We start from the raw sequence: 17,141 nt of genomic DNA on the forward strand, positions 1-17,141 counted from the left end.
CACACATCACCCCGATTTTGTTTACTCTCCACTGGCTTCCAGTAAAATACAGAATTGACTATAAAATTCTAGTGTTAACTTTTAGAGCACTACATGGACAGACGCCGAAATACATCGCTGATTTGTAGACCCCTTACTCCTCTTTCCGCACGCTTCGTTCCTCAGGTCAAAATCTCCTGATGGTCCCAAAAACCCGCCTTAAAACTCGGGGAGACCGCTCCTTTCGGGCAGTTGCTCCCAAACTGTGGAATGCCCTGCCCCTTTCGCTGCGTGTGACCGATTCTATCGTTTATTTTACAAAACAGCTAAAGACACTCCTATTCCGACAAGCTTTCACTTGAATGAGATATCATTGTTTTTATGTTTGTATGTTTATTTTATATTATTTTTTTTTTTAAATTGTTAATCTTGCTGCATGTAAAGCACTTTGTGACTCTGTCTGTGATAGGTGCTATATAAATAAAGTTTACTTACTTACTTACTTACTTATTGAAGCTTTCCTTATTTTTTGTATATAAATAAATGTGATTTTAGTTGGATCTGTTTGTCTGTCTTTAATTTTGCAGTTGTAATATTTAACTAGCAGGCTAGGCTAACGCTGTTGCACTAACGCTAGCAAAACATCGGCGTAGCTTTAGCTAGCAGTCTAAACTTGTCTCGAGAACGGACTCGAGTACTACAGCCCTGACAGGTAGATATCACTTAGCTGAACTGAACAAGCTGCAGCTTTTCTGATTGATACAATGGGAGCCTGACTCTTGCATATGACCCCAATCTGCCCTTCTTATGGCTTGAAGCCATAACCTCCGCCGGTTTTTGGCAAAAGCATGTTTCCCCCTATGTATGTTAAACATCAGGCACCTATCACTGGCTCTGTTTGTACAATTAACCACACAACAACTCCTTGGCATTTTGACTTACGCTATGCTGCTACTACTACTAGCTACACAAAACACGTTTTCTTTCTGCCCCCCGGTTGCGTGCGCAATCAGTGATGACGTTGCCGAGAAATCCATGTATAAGACATGCACTAAACTTGGCTTAAAAAAAGAAGAAAAGCCATGGGTTCGACTCAGACCTGCGGCCCTTTGCTGCATGTCATCCCCCCTCTCTCTCCCCTTTCATGTCTTCAGCTGTCCTGTCAAAAATAAAGGCCAAAAATGCCCAAAATAAATAATCTAAAAAAAGAAGAAAAAATATTGATGATGACAACATTTTTGAATGAACATTAAGCCATTGGCTGGGTTTGGCTGGGTGTTTTAGTGTGGATGAGGTAAACATGACCTGCCCAGTCAACCCTCTTTGAGATATTTCATTGTAAATGTCAGCACATCTGTGACATTAACTTGTGTTTATGCTGATTTTGAATTTTATGTATATAAGATTTTTTTCTGTATTAAAACACAATATAGGTAATCAAAGAGAGCAGCTCAGAGGACAGACTGTACGACTGAAGACAAAGAGATTTAGCTGTTTTCCCATTGTTTAGCCTTATCCTGGAAATACAGATGAAGTGATTTAGTACATAGTAGCTAGAATTAGCTATCTCTACCTCTTTGTAAGCAAAGAAGGAAGTATGGAGTTACCTTCTGCGGACTGGACCTCTGAAGGAAGGATCAAACTTGTGTGGTTCTCCTGGAAGAAACAAAAATACATAAAAAGCTTTAATGGATTTAGACCAAACCAAATCAAATCAGCGCCTTGCAGGTGTTTAAATACTAAGAATTGTTCAAAAAGCCTCATGAATAATTGAGGAAGAGTTTCCCTGCCCGGAGGAAGCCCCCTTCTGGAGCCAGGCACAGATTTAGGGCTTGTCAGCGAGCGCCTGGTGGCCGGATTTGCCACAAGTTGCTGGCTGAGCGCCGCTACGTTGGAGTTTATCCCAGTGGACAAAAGGGTCGCCTCCCAACGCCTACAGGTCGTGGGGGGGAATACTCTGACTGTTGTTTATGCATACGCACTGAACACTAGCTCGGAATATTGAGCTTTCTTGGAGACCCTCAATGGAGCCCTTTAAGGGTCTCCAGTAGGGGACTCCATAGTTCTGCTGGGAGACTTTAACGTACACATGGGCAATGATGGAGACACCTGGAGAGGCGTGATTGGGAGGAACAGCCTCCATGATCCAAACCCGAGCAGTTGTTTGTTGTTAGACTTCTGTACTAGTCATGGGTTGTCTATAACGAACACCATGTTCGAACATAAGGATGCTCGTACGCGTACCTTGTACAAGAGCACTCTTGTTGTTTATTAAGCTAGTATCTACCCTCCACTCCAAGCACTCCTGTAATTAAACTCCATGCCTTCTCTTTTCTGGCGTAGTCCTTATAAAAAGGATCTGTCGTGTCTATTATGTTTTTTCACTTCCAAAATTAATCACTCGTCATCCATGGTGTTGTAAAGGAGACATATCTAAATCTGAGGCCATGGTTCTCGCCAGGAAACCGATGGAGTGCCTTCTCCGGGTAGGGAATGTGTCTTTACCCCAAGTGAAGGAGTTCAAGTATCTCGGGTTCTTGTTCGCAGGTGAGGGGACAATGGAGCAGGAGATTGGCCGGAGAGTCTGAACAGCGGGGCCGGTATTGCATTTGCTTTACCGAACCATTGTGACAAAAAGAGAGCTGAGCTGTAAAGCAAAGCTCTCAATCTACCGGTCAATTTTCTTTCCTACCCTTACCTATGGTCATGAAGGCTGTGTCATGACCCTGGGTATAAGCGGCCGAAATGGGTTTTGTCAGGAGAGTGGCTAGCATCTACCTTAGAGAGTCATCCGTGAGTAATGACTAGTAAGGATGACCGCTGGGCGCCTCCCTAGGGAGGTTATCCAAGCATGTCCAGCTGGGAGGAGGCTTTGGACCCAGGACTAGGTGGAGAGATTATATACCCACCCTGGGAACGGCTCTGGATCCCCCAGTCAGAGTTGGTTAATGATGCTCGAGAAAGGGAAGTTTGGGGTCCCCTGCTAGAGCTGCTGCCCCCCACAACCCTACCCCCGATAAGGGGATTGTAGTGGCTATTCCATTTCAAAATTATAACCACTGCCCCAGCGGTTTTAACGCACCTTTGTTGTTGATCCAGGCATGCAGTTGTTGTTTGAAAATAATAATTAAACACAAATATCCTACCTATAGAAATAAATCTTTATGATCCTACCAAAACGTTGTAGGCTAATGTTGCATGTGTGTGAATCAGGGAAAATAAACAATACCGATGGTTTCTTAAATTATATCAAATAAGATGAAAGAGGATGACTAGATGTGGTTAAAAAACTGTGTTTGGTCTCAACTAAAGCTAGGACTTCCAAAAAGCCCTCCACACGTGTGTCCAACTTCCCTTTATCAATTATACCACACCCACAATTACTATGGTGTGGCCGAACTATAACAGAACTATAACCAAAATATGGGAAGTCTTAAAATAATAACTATTGTTCTTTAAATATAAACAAAAACTGTTTTTTTGGCTCCTACAGGGATGACTATGGATGGATGGATTGTCTGCACTGAAGTTTTTCATATCAAGCCTGCATCATCATGCTGTTTGTCAGGTAGCTCCAGTAGAACCTGTTCACTTCTGTTTCACTGTAAATGAAGCCAGGGTGGACAATAATATCTTCAAGCAATGGCTTCATGGGCCACCAAGCCCCTAAATTTGGTGGTCAAAGTACATTTTTAGTGGCCCAAATGCAAACCTCTCAAATTAAGTCGTTTTTCGCCCCCCTTCATGCCTTTGCCTCATGCAAGCTCTCCCTTACTCCTTTGATCAATCTACATTCTACATTTTTTTCCACATAAGAAACATTAGTGAACTGAGATCAGGAGTTTCAACTGCTGAACTTGAGATGCTTATACATGCATTTATATCATATCTTATTGTAACTAACTGTTCTCCTTACTTAGTATGTCCGTTCTTAATCACCTTCAGTTAATCCAGAATGTGGCCGCAAGGCTACTCACTAGGTTAAATTCACAGTCTCACATTACCCCTGTTCTTGAGTCCCTTCACTGACTTCTTGTCAAATTTAGGATTCAGTTAAAAGTTCTCACTCTTGCGTACAGATCTTTGCAGGGTCAGGCACCTGATCACCATATGTGGCCGAGCTACTTCAACCATATTTGTCCGATTGTTTTTATTTGCTGTCTGTTCCACGCAGTCGGCTTGAGTGGATGTGGTGGATAGGTCAAACAGTAACAGGACTTTTACCCAGGACACAAATGTTCAGTTTGAAAATGAAAGTCAAGAGAAAGTTATTTTATATTTAGAGAACAAACAGAACTACGTCATGTTCTACGTCTTGTGTGTTATTACTTTATTAGGTACGCGAGTGAAGTAACGTAAGAAATGTACTGATTTTAACCTAAACCACGATCTCCTTCTAAATTACCAAGTAGTTTTGGTGCATAATGTTGTGAAACAACGTTATCGGTGTCTTAAAACCGTAACCGTTACGTTTAAGACATGAGGATGGAAAATGCTCCTGTGGGTCATGGTGGCACCAAATGCATGCTTTTGGGGGTAGTTGGATAGTTGGGTCTCTGTAAATTATGTGTGTCTAGACCTACTCTATCTGTAAAATGTCCTAAGACTTCTGTTAGGATTTGGCACTATAAATAAAATTTAATTGAATTAATATTGAATTGACAGGACCAGGGTGCAAAATGAACTTTTTTGTCCACTGGCCAAATGGCTAGTGAATGTTCAAATTTTACCAGCCATTTAATAGATTACAATTGTTTTCTTTTGGCTGGTGAGTAAAGTACCTGCCACTTGCATATTTTAACAGCATTTAGCTAGTCGATGGTGCTAATTTTGTACCCTGGACAGGACGTAGGATTGTCAGGTAAGGATCTTTAGTGTGCTCGCATAATTGTCATGTAATCTCTCTTTCCACCTCTGTGCATTCATGTCGCATTAATGCATGTTTAACATGCATTAATTGGAATTGTGCTTTCTTGCCTCACAGATTTCCTTAGATTGTGGTGGCACCTGAATCGTCTTTGCAGCTGCTGTTGTGGTCCTGCTCCTCACCCGCCTTTAAGGTGCTTACACACCAACCAGATGGCCGACTGTCGGCAGAAAAGGCAGTCGGACTGATCAGTCGGGTCCCCGAGGTCCAAAAAGTGCCTCAGAACACACCAAAGAGACGCCGACTTGAGCATACGCTCTGCACATGCGCAAAACGTAATATGTCTCCATAGCAGCAGGCGGCGCTGCTCTGTATTGTTTCCATTAACAGTCCGATTGTTTACCAGAAAATGAAAACCGGCAGCTGATTGGACGAACGCGTCACGTGGTTCTTTTTTCTCCGGAAATTCACAACCAGACTGTCATGGCGGCTTGTTCAGAATACGATCTCATATTGTACTAAAATAGTTCACTGAAACGTGTTTCTGAAAACATTTTAAGCGAGAAATAGGCCATGCAGTTGCTGAATCTGTCTTCATTTCAGATCAACAAAGGTCAGTTTAAAAGATTTTCGTCAGAGAGAGGCTCATCTGCTCGCCATTTCCGGGTGAGTCCCGACTGCCCTGTCTCCGACTGAACATGTCGGGTCGGCCAAAATGAAGGCCGACGGCTCCTCGGACGGCCGACGGCATGGAACACACCGAACAGACTCGAGTCACCGACCTCGCCAGACGGTCCGACGGCCGATAATTGGCTCTGTGTGTCAGCACCCTTAGACCCCCTTCAGTATCACTGACACTGTCCTCTCCTGGTTCATATAACTCTCCTACCGCACCAGTTCAATAGTATCATTGAATCCAATTTCAACACAGTCTCTCAAGGTGTCCCCCAAGTTTTGATGCTTGGTTTACTCATTTTCATGCTCTACATGCTTCCCCCTTGTCACATCATATGCCAACAACATGGCCTCCATTTTTGTAGATGACACCCAGCTCTACATCTCCACCAAATCAATTACTGCCACAACTCCACCCTCACAAACTGCCTCACGGATATAAAAACCTGGATGCAGGATAGCTTCCTCAAACTCGACAGCCACAAATCTGAAATCTGTCACATCCAGTTCCCGCTCTTAGTTGTGTGTTTTGTTTGTTTCACTGACATCCTGTTTTATTTTGTTAACCACTGTCTGTCTTTGTTTCAGGTCACTTGTCTTCCCGCCTGTGTGATTACCCTCCCTTCCGTAATGTGTAATTGCCTTCCCTTGTCCCAGTGTATAGATACTCACCTTGTTTCATTCATCAGTTGCCAGATTGTTGTAGTACCTTGTGTGTCTAACTCTCCAGCGTTTTTCCTAGTGTTTGTTTCCCAGTGTTTTTTGTAGCCCTCTAGCTTGTATTTTTGACCACGTCTTCTGCCTGCCGATTTTGTACCTTTGCCTGGATTGTTCTCTGGAGAATAAAGCTCCATTACCGTTTTACTCTCTGCTCTGAGTCGTGCTTTTGGGTCCGCTGTTGTACCGAGACAGTACAATCTGGCCAACATGGACTCAGCCTACTCCGAACAAACTCATGGCTATGGCTAATCGCCAGGAGAACCAGGTAGCCGGAATTGGTGAACAGATCAGCCAGCTTGTTGCCCAGGTTCAGCGATTGACTGTGAGGGATCCGCCTGCTATCTCCGTTGCTGAGATCAGTTCCGCAGCCCTCGTAACCCCCGCGTCCTCTAGAGGGGGTTCTTCAGGAGAGACGGCCTCCTTCGCACCGTTTCCTCACCTCGCTCGACCGGAGAGGTTTTCGGGGGAGTCCGGAGACTGCAGGTCTATCCTGACGTAATGTGAGTTACATTTTGAACTGCAAACTTCTGCTTATCCCACTGACCGAGTTAAAGTGGCGTTTATCATCTCCCATCTTACCGGACGTGCTGAGGCTGCTGAGTGGAGCCGTAGGTCTGCCATATGTGACTCTCATCTGTCTTTCACCCGTACATTCACGCAGACTTTTCAAAATATTACTCCTGAAAGGGAGGCTGCCAGTGCCTTGGTGGGATTACAGCAAGGGAAGAGACGAGTTTCGGATTATGCCAGTGAGTTTCGCACGCTGGCAGCCGAGAGCGGCTGGAACTCTTCTGCCCTTTTCAATGCCTTTCTACATGGATAAAGGACCATTTGGTTCCATTGGACTTACCAGCTGATTTGGATTTGCTGGTCGCGCTCGCCATTAAGATTGACAAACGCCTGCTGGAAAGAGAGAGAGAGAGACTACAGTGGAGCAGTTCCCCTGTTGGCCAGCCGAGGGTTCCTGTGTTCCGGTGTCATTAAATAATAAAATACATATTAAATAATGTAAACAATAATTTGTTCGTTGTTAGATAACTGTTTTAAAAATTACCGTGATCAATGAATGCTCAGGGAACGCAGTGTTGACTGCCCGGCAAACCCCGAAAGCTTGGTCTGTTGCGCAAGCGAGTTGTTTATGGCCAGGTTCCAGTTGTGCCGAAAGCAACTTAACCATGGCTGAACAACTGACGGATGGCTGCAACAATATTCACCCCATTGTCGGTAGTTATACAGGCAATTTGTTTCTCCTGTAGTTTCCAGTCATTAATTGTCCCGCGCAGTGCTTCTTCCAAATTGAATTTGCTGTATGGCTTTCGGGCATGAAGCTAGTTTGTAAGCATTTGGACTATGTCCACTCTTTATTCACATAATGCACTGACATGTAGGGCATCATATTACAGCTGGACCACATGTCCGTTGTCAGGGCCAAATATTCTACATCACCCAGTTCTTTTCGTGATTTTACTTCTGACCTCATTGAAAAGGTTTGGGATAGCCGTCTTGGTTGTATTATTGTATTGTTTATCAAAGGTATGCAGCATGGCCTTGAACGACGGCTTCTCCACTGTATTGAACGACACCATTTCTTTGGCCAGGAAGCGAGTTACCGCATCTGTCAACTGCCTCCATCTGTCACGGTCATGAAGATTGGTCGTCTGCCCATCTTTTGCGCGGATCACACATGAGCAGATCTTGCACACAACTTCAGTTGTGTCCCTTGGCTGTCCACTCTCATCAGGTCTAAATCCAAAAAACTGCCATATAGGCGAAGTAGTAATGCCATTGTATCAACTCTTCTTAAGTAGAAGCTACATTTTTTTTCCCTTTCGTGCAACTTATTGGAAAGCCCCGCCCCGGATGAGTAATTATTTTATTTTATTTTTTAAATCTTTTTTTTAAAGTATTGGTTCAGGCACCGTTTAGGCACCAGCATCGTTTTAAAAGTATCGTTTCAGCACCGGTGTCAGAAAAAATCCAAACGATACACAACCCTAGTAATTACATGACAAGAATCACAGAAAGCATGACAATACATTGTAAGGTAGGAGCTACTCTTACACCAAGCTTAATAATGACAAATAAGGCAACAAACAACACTAAAAAACCCTCACATTTCTAGTGGCATTTGAATTTAAAAGTCTAACTTACAACTAAACTGAAAAAAACTAAACTTCACTCAAATTAAAAAGTTTAAAGTTACATACTGCAACTGTATCGTGCAGCGTAGACGGCTGAGATTTACAGCTGAACATGTAAATTAGTCATTTATTCTGAAATGTGTTTCTTTGTCCTCCGTCCTTCACAGAGACGCTGAGTGTTGAAAATGGAAATGGGACTATGCTTGTCAAGATTTAAACACCAGCTGCATCATACTTCATAGTCACCCCAGCCCACACACACACACACACACACACACACACACACACACACACACACACACACACACACCTAATTGAGAAATGTGTGGAGTTTAGCCAGGTCTTATCAGAGAGGACTTATCTTCCTTATCTGTTACACTCTGCCAAATCCCCACACACACACACACACAAACACACAAACACACACACACACACACACACACACACACACACACACACACACAAACAAACAAACAAACAAACAAACAAACACACACACACACACGTGTCTCTATTACTCAACATCTTTTAAAATCATTTTGATAAACCAGTGTACAGTTAATGTACAACCAGACAGGATGAGCAGAAAGAAACAGACCTGAGGTCAGCTGATGGCATTAGTGAACAGTAATGCTCAGCTAATCTTTATCCTGCTGCTGACCAAAATAGCCACAGTGTGCTCAGTACAAAGCAGCAACACCTCTGTTGGCGTGGTTGTCATAGGCTAATTTTAAACTTCTTCTCATTGACCACCTACAGTATCCTCCATGTTCACACTAGACTGCAACATCTCCATCTGAAGAAGCCTCTTCTGAGATGGAATAATGTCAGTCAAGACTAAGGCTGCGTTCAGACTGCAGGCAGATCTGATAAAACAGACTGGCACTGTTTCAAGTGATCAGATCAGATCACCACAGCGCTGTGGAGTAAGGTCTGGCCACACCACAGATGCATTCTGGGATAGGAGAAAAAAAAACGTCTTGGGCGGTGCTAAGCTCCAGGTGCAGCAACCGTGGTTCTGTTAAATCGTCTCAGAAAGGAACTTGTTTTAGTGGAACATTTGCACCCCGCAAAAGAAAACGCCATATACAATATTACAGTTTTTCTTGATTGCTTTCACCTGCTTAAAGAAACTGGGATCCATTCATCATCAAGACATTTCATCATCACTGTCTCAGCAGAGCAGAAGACACCTCTTGCAAATGTGTTAACCCTTTCTCATTGGATTGACACATTTCCCCACCCTTTTGCAGAACAGTTAACACGGATGTCATTCAAGCAGTCCAAACTCCATTGTTTTAGCTATGGTAACCAAACAGAAACCATCTGTTCCTAACTATTAGAAACTACCTATATCAATATGAAACCTGTTTGACACTCCTTCACACAAATCTTCAATTAGCAATCAGTCTACAGGCCTTAAAGGTGCAGCGTCTGTGTTGTTCTTTGCCAACATGGATGGAAGAGGTCTAAGACAGAAGAGACTGAGTATCAATAGTGGCTATTTCTTATACTCTACAGTAATAGATGTTTATACTTTACTGTAGGGCTGTCCTAGACGATTATTTCTTAAACAATTAATCTAGCGATTATTTTTTCGATTAGTCGACTAATCTATCGATTAATTTTTCGATTACAGTTTTTCTCATTTGCTAAGACACACTAAATGAAACTGGGATCCGCTTTATCTTCATCATCGCATTATTAGCACAGCAGAAGTCTTCTCTTGCAAATGTTTTAACACTTTTTCATTTGTTTCACACATTTTTCACACCCTTTGTCAAAACAGTTACCACAGATCTCATTGAAAGACCCCGAACTCTATTGGATTCACTGTGGTGAACAAAAGGAAAACATCTATTCACAGCTGATAGAAAGTACTTGCATAATTAGAAACCTCTATGCACCTGTGTGAAACTCATTTGCACAACTCTTCAATCAGCAATCAGTCCTCATCCATCTATAAAAGATGCCACCTCTGTGTTGCTATTTGCAAGCATGGATCAAAGAGGCCATAGAGTAAGAGGCCATGGCAGAGGGGCCAGAGGAAGAGGAGCCCGTATGCGTGGTGGAGGAGCTGCAGCAGCAAGAGGACAAAATCCAGCTCAAGTTTCAAATGAAATTCGGGCAACAATTATTGACCCTGTCATCAATCATGGCTTGTCCTTTAGAGAGGCTGGACAAAGGGTCCAGCCCATTCTGACTCGGAGCACTGTGGCATCTATTGTCAGGCTTTTTCGGAATGAGAACAGGTAATTCACAGTGTTACTGTAATGTTTACCACTGTGTATTTCAGCTTTACTGTATTGCCCTGTTAGCAGAACAAACTGTGTCTACAGTAATGCAGATGTTTTATCAATCCCATTTATGTGACTGTCATACAGTAATGTCAATTTTGACATGCTTTTTGCTTTTACTTTATAGGATCCACACATCACCACACACTGGTGGCAGAGGAAAGATATTTAGTATTGAACAGGAGTCTGCCATTGTAGATATGGTAGTGGCAAACAATGCAATCAGACTGCGTGAAATCCAGGCAGCAGTAATTGCAGATCAGGGAGCATTTAGAAATATAAACAGTGTGAGTTTGGCAACTATAGATCGAGTCCTTAAACGACACCATGTCAGAATGAAGCAGCTGTACCGAGTTCCATTTCAAAGAAACTCTGACATCGTAAAGGAGGCACGATTCCAGTATGTGCAGGTACAGATTTTGTTATTGTAATACCTTGTTTACCATAGTTACATGCGACTGGAATACTGTAATTTGCTTTATGAATTTGTTCTTTTTCTTAGAGAATAATGGAGCTTGAAGCTGAAGGGGCACATCACAAATTCATTTTTGTGGATGAAGCCGGCTTCAACCACTGTCACAGTGCCAGGTCAGAGGGGTGCCAATATCACCATGTGTGCTGTCATCTCCAATGATGGGGTCCTTTTCCACATACCAACCATTGGCCCATACAATACAGAACGCCTCATCACATTTCTTGATTCATTGAAAGAAATACTGATTCCACCCGAAGAGAGAGGGCTGTTGAGGCCTGGCATGACTCTGTATGTCATAATTTGGGACAATGTGGCTTTCCATCACTCTCGCCTTGTGAAAGAATGGTTTGCAGCACAGCCTCATATTATGATGCACTTCCTTCCTGCATACTCCCCTTTTCTGAACCCAATCGAGGAGTTCTTCTCTGCTTGGAGGTGGAAGGTGTATGATCACTGGCCATATGACCAGATGCCCCTCCTGGAGGCAATGAATGCTGGTTGCCTGGCAATAGGTGCAGAGGACTGCCAGGGATAGATGCGCCATGCAAGGAGGTATTTCCCTCGGTGCATTGCAAGGGAAAACATTCAATGCGATGTTGATGAGAACCTGTGGCATAATCGTCAAGAACGAATGGACTAAATGTGAAAGATAAAATATATCTTTTTTTTTTTTTAAAGGTATTTCCACCCATAAGTTTCCTTTGGTAGCTTTTTTCTTTTTTTTTCAGTATCCATTTGAGTTTGTAAAGTGTCATCTTTCATATTGATGGCTGTATTTTGTTGTCCATTGTGTAATGATTGATTGAAAGAATAAATTAATTTGACCACAAGTTGTGGTGTTTGATGGAAATATTTGCTTATGTTGCATGCTTTTAATGCTTTGTGAGTGTTAGAGCATTTTGCTAACAAAATGAGTCATTTTGGCCATTGAGCTTCAGTTTTATCCTGTGTGTTAACTGTTTTGAAAATGTGATGTCAGAGTGGGCAAATGTGTTTAAGCAATTGAGAAAAACTGTGAAACTGGTTGTGCTTTTGGATAGGGGTGCGCCAGTCAGATACTCAGGATTGGTATCAATCCGAACTGTAACAATTGAACTAACTAAAATGCAAAGGAATGTAAACAACAAAGACTTTTTAGTGCAAACTGCATAATGACTCAAACCTTTAACAATAAACTTAGTGGCTGCCCGATTGTCAACATTGAACTAATGGAGAACTAACTTAAGTGCAAAGGAATGAAATTGAATTGCCTTGTTGCTGAAAGGTGCTGTAGAAATAAAGTTGCCTTGCCTTACAACCTCAGCCTGTCAGTCACCAGGGCACAGAAACCACTGTTGGTGCCTGCATGTCTCAGGAGGAAGTGTCACCGCAAACGCTTTCGGCTCGCCATTAATAACATAACGCAGCAAACGCTGTCTGCGTGAAGTTTTGAAAACTGTAACCACACTTGAAACCACTTTATCAGCATCACAGTGACTCTCTGGGACTTCAACATAACTGCAGAGCCGACGTAGTTCTCCCGCACCTCTGCGCCCGCACGTGTCTGTGTGTCTGTGTCGAAGCTCCGCTGTCTGTCAATATGCAGACAGCACAGATAAGCTTGTGCTTACGCGCTCCGATGCTTTTTTATTTTTTTTTTGACCCGACGTAGTTCAGGCGGCAGGCTGGCGGCCGCTTAAACTGCAAAGTGCTGCGGGAAACCCTGCTTTAGATTTACACGTGAGTGACGCTCATAGACAGTTAAAGAAACGTGACGCATTGACGCAAATTATTTGTGTCGACGCATTTACGTAATCGATGACGTCATACTCTAATAGAATTTATTTTGGTTTACATGTATTTTGTGTAATATTTACAGTATTTCAGTTTTCAGCCACAGTTTCAAAATAAGAATCAATGGAATCAATAAAATTTGCATCAAAGCATTTCTGATTCTGGTTCCTTTCTTTCTATCTTTGCAAGAAGGCAAATTTGACAACAAATGTCACTGGCATGAAAGCTACATACAGTAATAGGCTACAGTGACAAGCAATGGTGCACTGATTCGCACTGAGTGCTGTATTTTGTTGTCCACTGTGTAATGGTTGATTGGAAGAGCTCATACACTTGTGTGCAAGTTGCGTCGTTTAAAGGCAAAATTTTCTTTTGTTGCATATTTTAAATGTTTTGGCACAGTTAGAGTCTTTTGCAAACAAAATGTGTCATTTTGACCATGAGTGCCACTGTTTCGGCCTGTGTGTTAACGGTTTTGAAAAATGTGGAGTTTGAGTTGACTGCTGTGTCAAAGCAATCAAGAAAAACTGTAAATGAACTGTTAACACAATACAGTAACGTGAGCTATTTAAATTAGCTGGATACATGGTTAAATCTCATTGGCTCTTACCAGTGTATCTCCGTGTGTACTTCGTCCACAGCAATCCCACCAATCGGTCCCAAAACGTCCCAGTTAGAGAGGAAATGCCCTAAACATATTCTTTGTAAATCTTTCCAATCATTCCCCGAAAGAACCAGGCAGGCCTGCCTTGTTACACCATCAAAATTTTCTTCAAAACTTGACATTTTCAGCGAATAGTTTGCTAGCTCGAAGTTTGTTGTAGTTTCTTGTACGGAAGGGATTAGGAGAACAAACACAGCTCTAGTGGAAGGTGAGGGCCAAAGCTTGTCAAGACTATACTGCCGTAGATCCGGACTAGTGTGGTAATGATGTGTAGCTTAGGGCGGCACCATATGAGGAAAGTATGCGATAACGTTGTTGAATATCGCGTTAACGCGATAAATAAACAGAAATTAAAGTGTTCTCAGTTCTGCTGCTTTCAGTATTCTGCTAAAAAACAACAAACTGATTGTGATTGGTTTTAAAGAAATGCCAATAAACCAGAGCACATTTTTCCCCAATCCCGGAATGCTGTGTGGATTCGCCAGACCTTCCTCCGCGGTGCTGTGGAGGAAGGTTCTGGCAAAGCGAGACCAGTCTTTCTGAAATCAATCTGGATACTGTCTGGATATGCCGAAAAAACGATTTGGGCTGGCAGTCTGAACAAGGCCTAACTTCCCTTTACAAATCAGCATTTAAACAGAAACCTACTGTACAGGAACTGTGTACTGTGCAGGAACTACCACAGAGGCGGTTTTGGAGTGCTTTGTCAGGAAACTCTACAGATGTGTAGTTGAGATCAAAATGAAGGCAGAGTTTGAAGATGGGTGTGGTCCAAGCAAAGGGCCGGATGTAGGGGGGAGGAAGTACACACTTACGCCCCTGGTGCGATCCTATCGCAAGATGGCCTCTAGTTTGAACGAGTCAGTGAATAACACAAGCTTAAGAGATTCGGACGTTTTTGTCTACAACATAAAAAACATCAGCAAATACCCCACACAGGAATTTTAAAGCTTATACGTGTCATAAAAAAGTCGGTTGCTATCAAGTGGCTTTCTGAGACTACAAATGCCATGCTAAACACGCAAAATCAGTTAGAAGCTAGTGGTGGTGACGCTGTCATCATTGATATATATAAAATGGACAAACAGATCCCATTGCTCTGGACGGAGACCAGTGAAGGATATTAGAAGCACTTTTCTGGTGATGGCTGAGCGTTACTGAGCAGCCTCCAACTGAGTTTGAAGACGTAAATGTGACGTGAGCAACCTGTCTGAAAGTTGTAAGTCTTCTGGTAGCTGTGCCAAGAGAAATCTCAATCATTCCAATCCTTGCAGAGACGGAGAGCGTAGGCATATGTAAGGAGATAACATGGACACAGGCTAATTATTGATCACTAAAATGGTAGTTAACATTAGTAATTAAACTTAAACAGCTAATGTAAGTCAAAACTGCCTGCGAGCTTCTCCTGTACTGTACGGTAATTTCTCTACTGTGCGACAGCAAGTCACGTGGTTATGACACAATCGTTAGCCTATTTTTACAAAAACGTCTGCTACGGAGCCATAACGTGAGATACAAGGTAATGGAGCCTTTTATACATTGTCGTGTTTCTTTAGAAATAAACAATGGACAAATAGAGTCTTTAAACGCTTCAGATGTAAAGTTATTCGCTGTCAAAGTGGCGCCAAAATGAATGGCAGTCAATGGAATGCTAAAGGGAGGCGATGGCTTGGTAGCATCAAAATGGCGCCATAGGAGCTACGCGGTCCGAGGAGAAGCTTACCCCCTTGGTTGTCATGGGACCGTGCTGTAGTTTGTCTATAGCCTAGTAGCTTTTTACTTTTGGCCATTGCATTTACGCTTCAGACATCATCAAGTCGTGTTCATTTGTGAAGATTATCTTGCTGAACAAAACTTGTAAGTATCGTAAACGTTTGTTAGCCACACATTTTTTTGCAATGATCCGAAATCCAATGGAAAAAGCCTGTTGGCTCATTGTCGAGGGAACCAGGCGATGCTAACTTTCGGGTTGGCCTACAAAAGTACAGTACGTCATCCATGCTGCGTTCTATTATAGTGCATTGTTTTACACACAATTTTTTATTTTTATTTTCAAATGCTAGAAATGTACCTTTTAAATAAACAGTAAAGGAGAAAGTAGTGCGAGAAGGGATCCACAAATGCACTAACACATACAAAGTAAGATATGATTCGTTGGACGTTTCTATAATCCTGTGTGTTCGCCACATGGTGCAGCCAGCACACACTGTTAACAACAGACTCATTACAGAGATAGCACATTCTAGACAGGACTCTTTAATTATGTCAATCCAATTAGTCAAAGCATAGGCGTAGATTTCAAGGGGATGCAGGGGATATGTCCCCCATCCCCCCAATATTTAGAAGAGGTAGATTTGTTTGTTGTTGAGATGTACACGATTCCTAATAAAACATCCCAAAACATGTGTGATGTTTTGAATATGCAGAACGTTTTGAGGAAAACAGGAGAAGAATTATTTCTTTTACATATATAAAGATATTTGCACCATAAATTGTTGCTGAAAAATACCCCAGATTGCAGGAAGTGTTTGACGCTCAAAATGTTATGGGGGACCACAGGGGTAAGCGTCTCCTCACAACCCGAACCTCCTATGGCGCCATCACCTCCCGTTAGCATTCCATTGACTGCCATTCATTTTGGCGCCACTTTGACAGTGAATAACTTTACATCTGAAGCGTTTAAAGACTCTATTTGTCCATTATTTATTTCTAAAGAAACACGACAATGTATAAAAGGCTCCATTACCTTGTATCTCACGTTATGGCTCCGTAGCAGACGTTTTGTAAAAATAGGCTAACGATTGTGTCATAACCACACAACTTACTGTCGCACAGTAGAGAAATTACCGTATAGTACAGGAGAAGCTCGCAGGCAGTTTCGTCTCACATTAGCTGTTTAAGTGTAATTACTAATGTTAACTAGCATTTTAGTGAGCAATAATTAGCCTGTGTCCATGTTATCTCCTTACATATACCTACGCTCTCCGTCTCTGCTAGATTGGGAATGATTGAGATTTCTCTTGGCACAGCTACCAGAAGACTTATAACTTTCAGACACGTTGCTCACATCACATTTACGTCGTCTCTCTCAGTTGGAGGCTGCGCAGTAACGCTCAGCCATCACTGGAAAAGTGCTTCTAATATCCTTCACTGGTGTCCGTCCAGAGCAACGGGATCTGTTGGTCCATTCTTATATACAGTCTATGTGGGGGACCCCCTGGTTATAATGTGTCCCCCCCACCCCAATTGGGAAACAAAACCTAAGCCCTTGAGTCAAAGGGATTTGGAGAGTCAAGCATGTGACAACTGTCCCCCTGACGTCACCATAAGTTTCGTGGTTTCTCTGTGGGTTGTAATTAGTTAGGCTTATAAGATTACGCTAATGTAAAAATGATTATCCACCGATTAGTTTAATTAAATTACCAGTTATAATGCTCTATTATTGCGTGCCTATCTATGCCTTATGGTCACAACACTGACATCCAATAATTATATTCCGACTGTTCTTTCAGACAGTAGTGGACAGGGTCCAGCCTGCTCCGGGACTCAC

At 42.5% G+C, this 17,141-nt stretch overlaps 1 protein-coding gene across 1 annotated transcript in view; it reads right to left on the minus strand.

Moving 5' to 3' along the window:
• Window positions 1-17,141, minus strand: part of LOC116040830 (choline transporter-like protein 5-A) — a 48,432-nt gene that overhangs the window by 30,997 nt on the left and 294 nt on the right. The window contains exon 2 of the mRNA XM_031286514.2: window positions 1,587-1,635. Coding sequence (XP_031142374.2) covers window positions 1,587-1,635 — 49 coding nt within the window. The remainder of the gene's footprint in view (window positions 1-1,586; window positions 1,636-17,141) is intronic.

The sequence above is a fragment of the Sander lucioperca genome, chromosome 9 (genome assembly GCF_008315115.2).
Source record: "Sander lucioperca isolate FBNREF2018 chromosome 9, SLUC_FBN_1.2, whole genome shotgun sequence".
Classification (NCBI taxonomy): Eukaryota; Metazoa; Chordata; class Actinopteri; order Perciformes; family Percidae; genus Sander; species Sander lucioperca.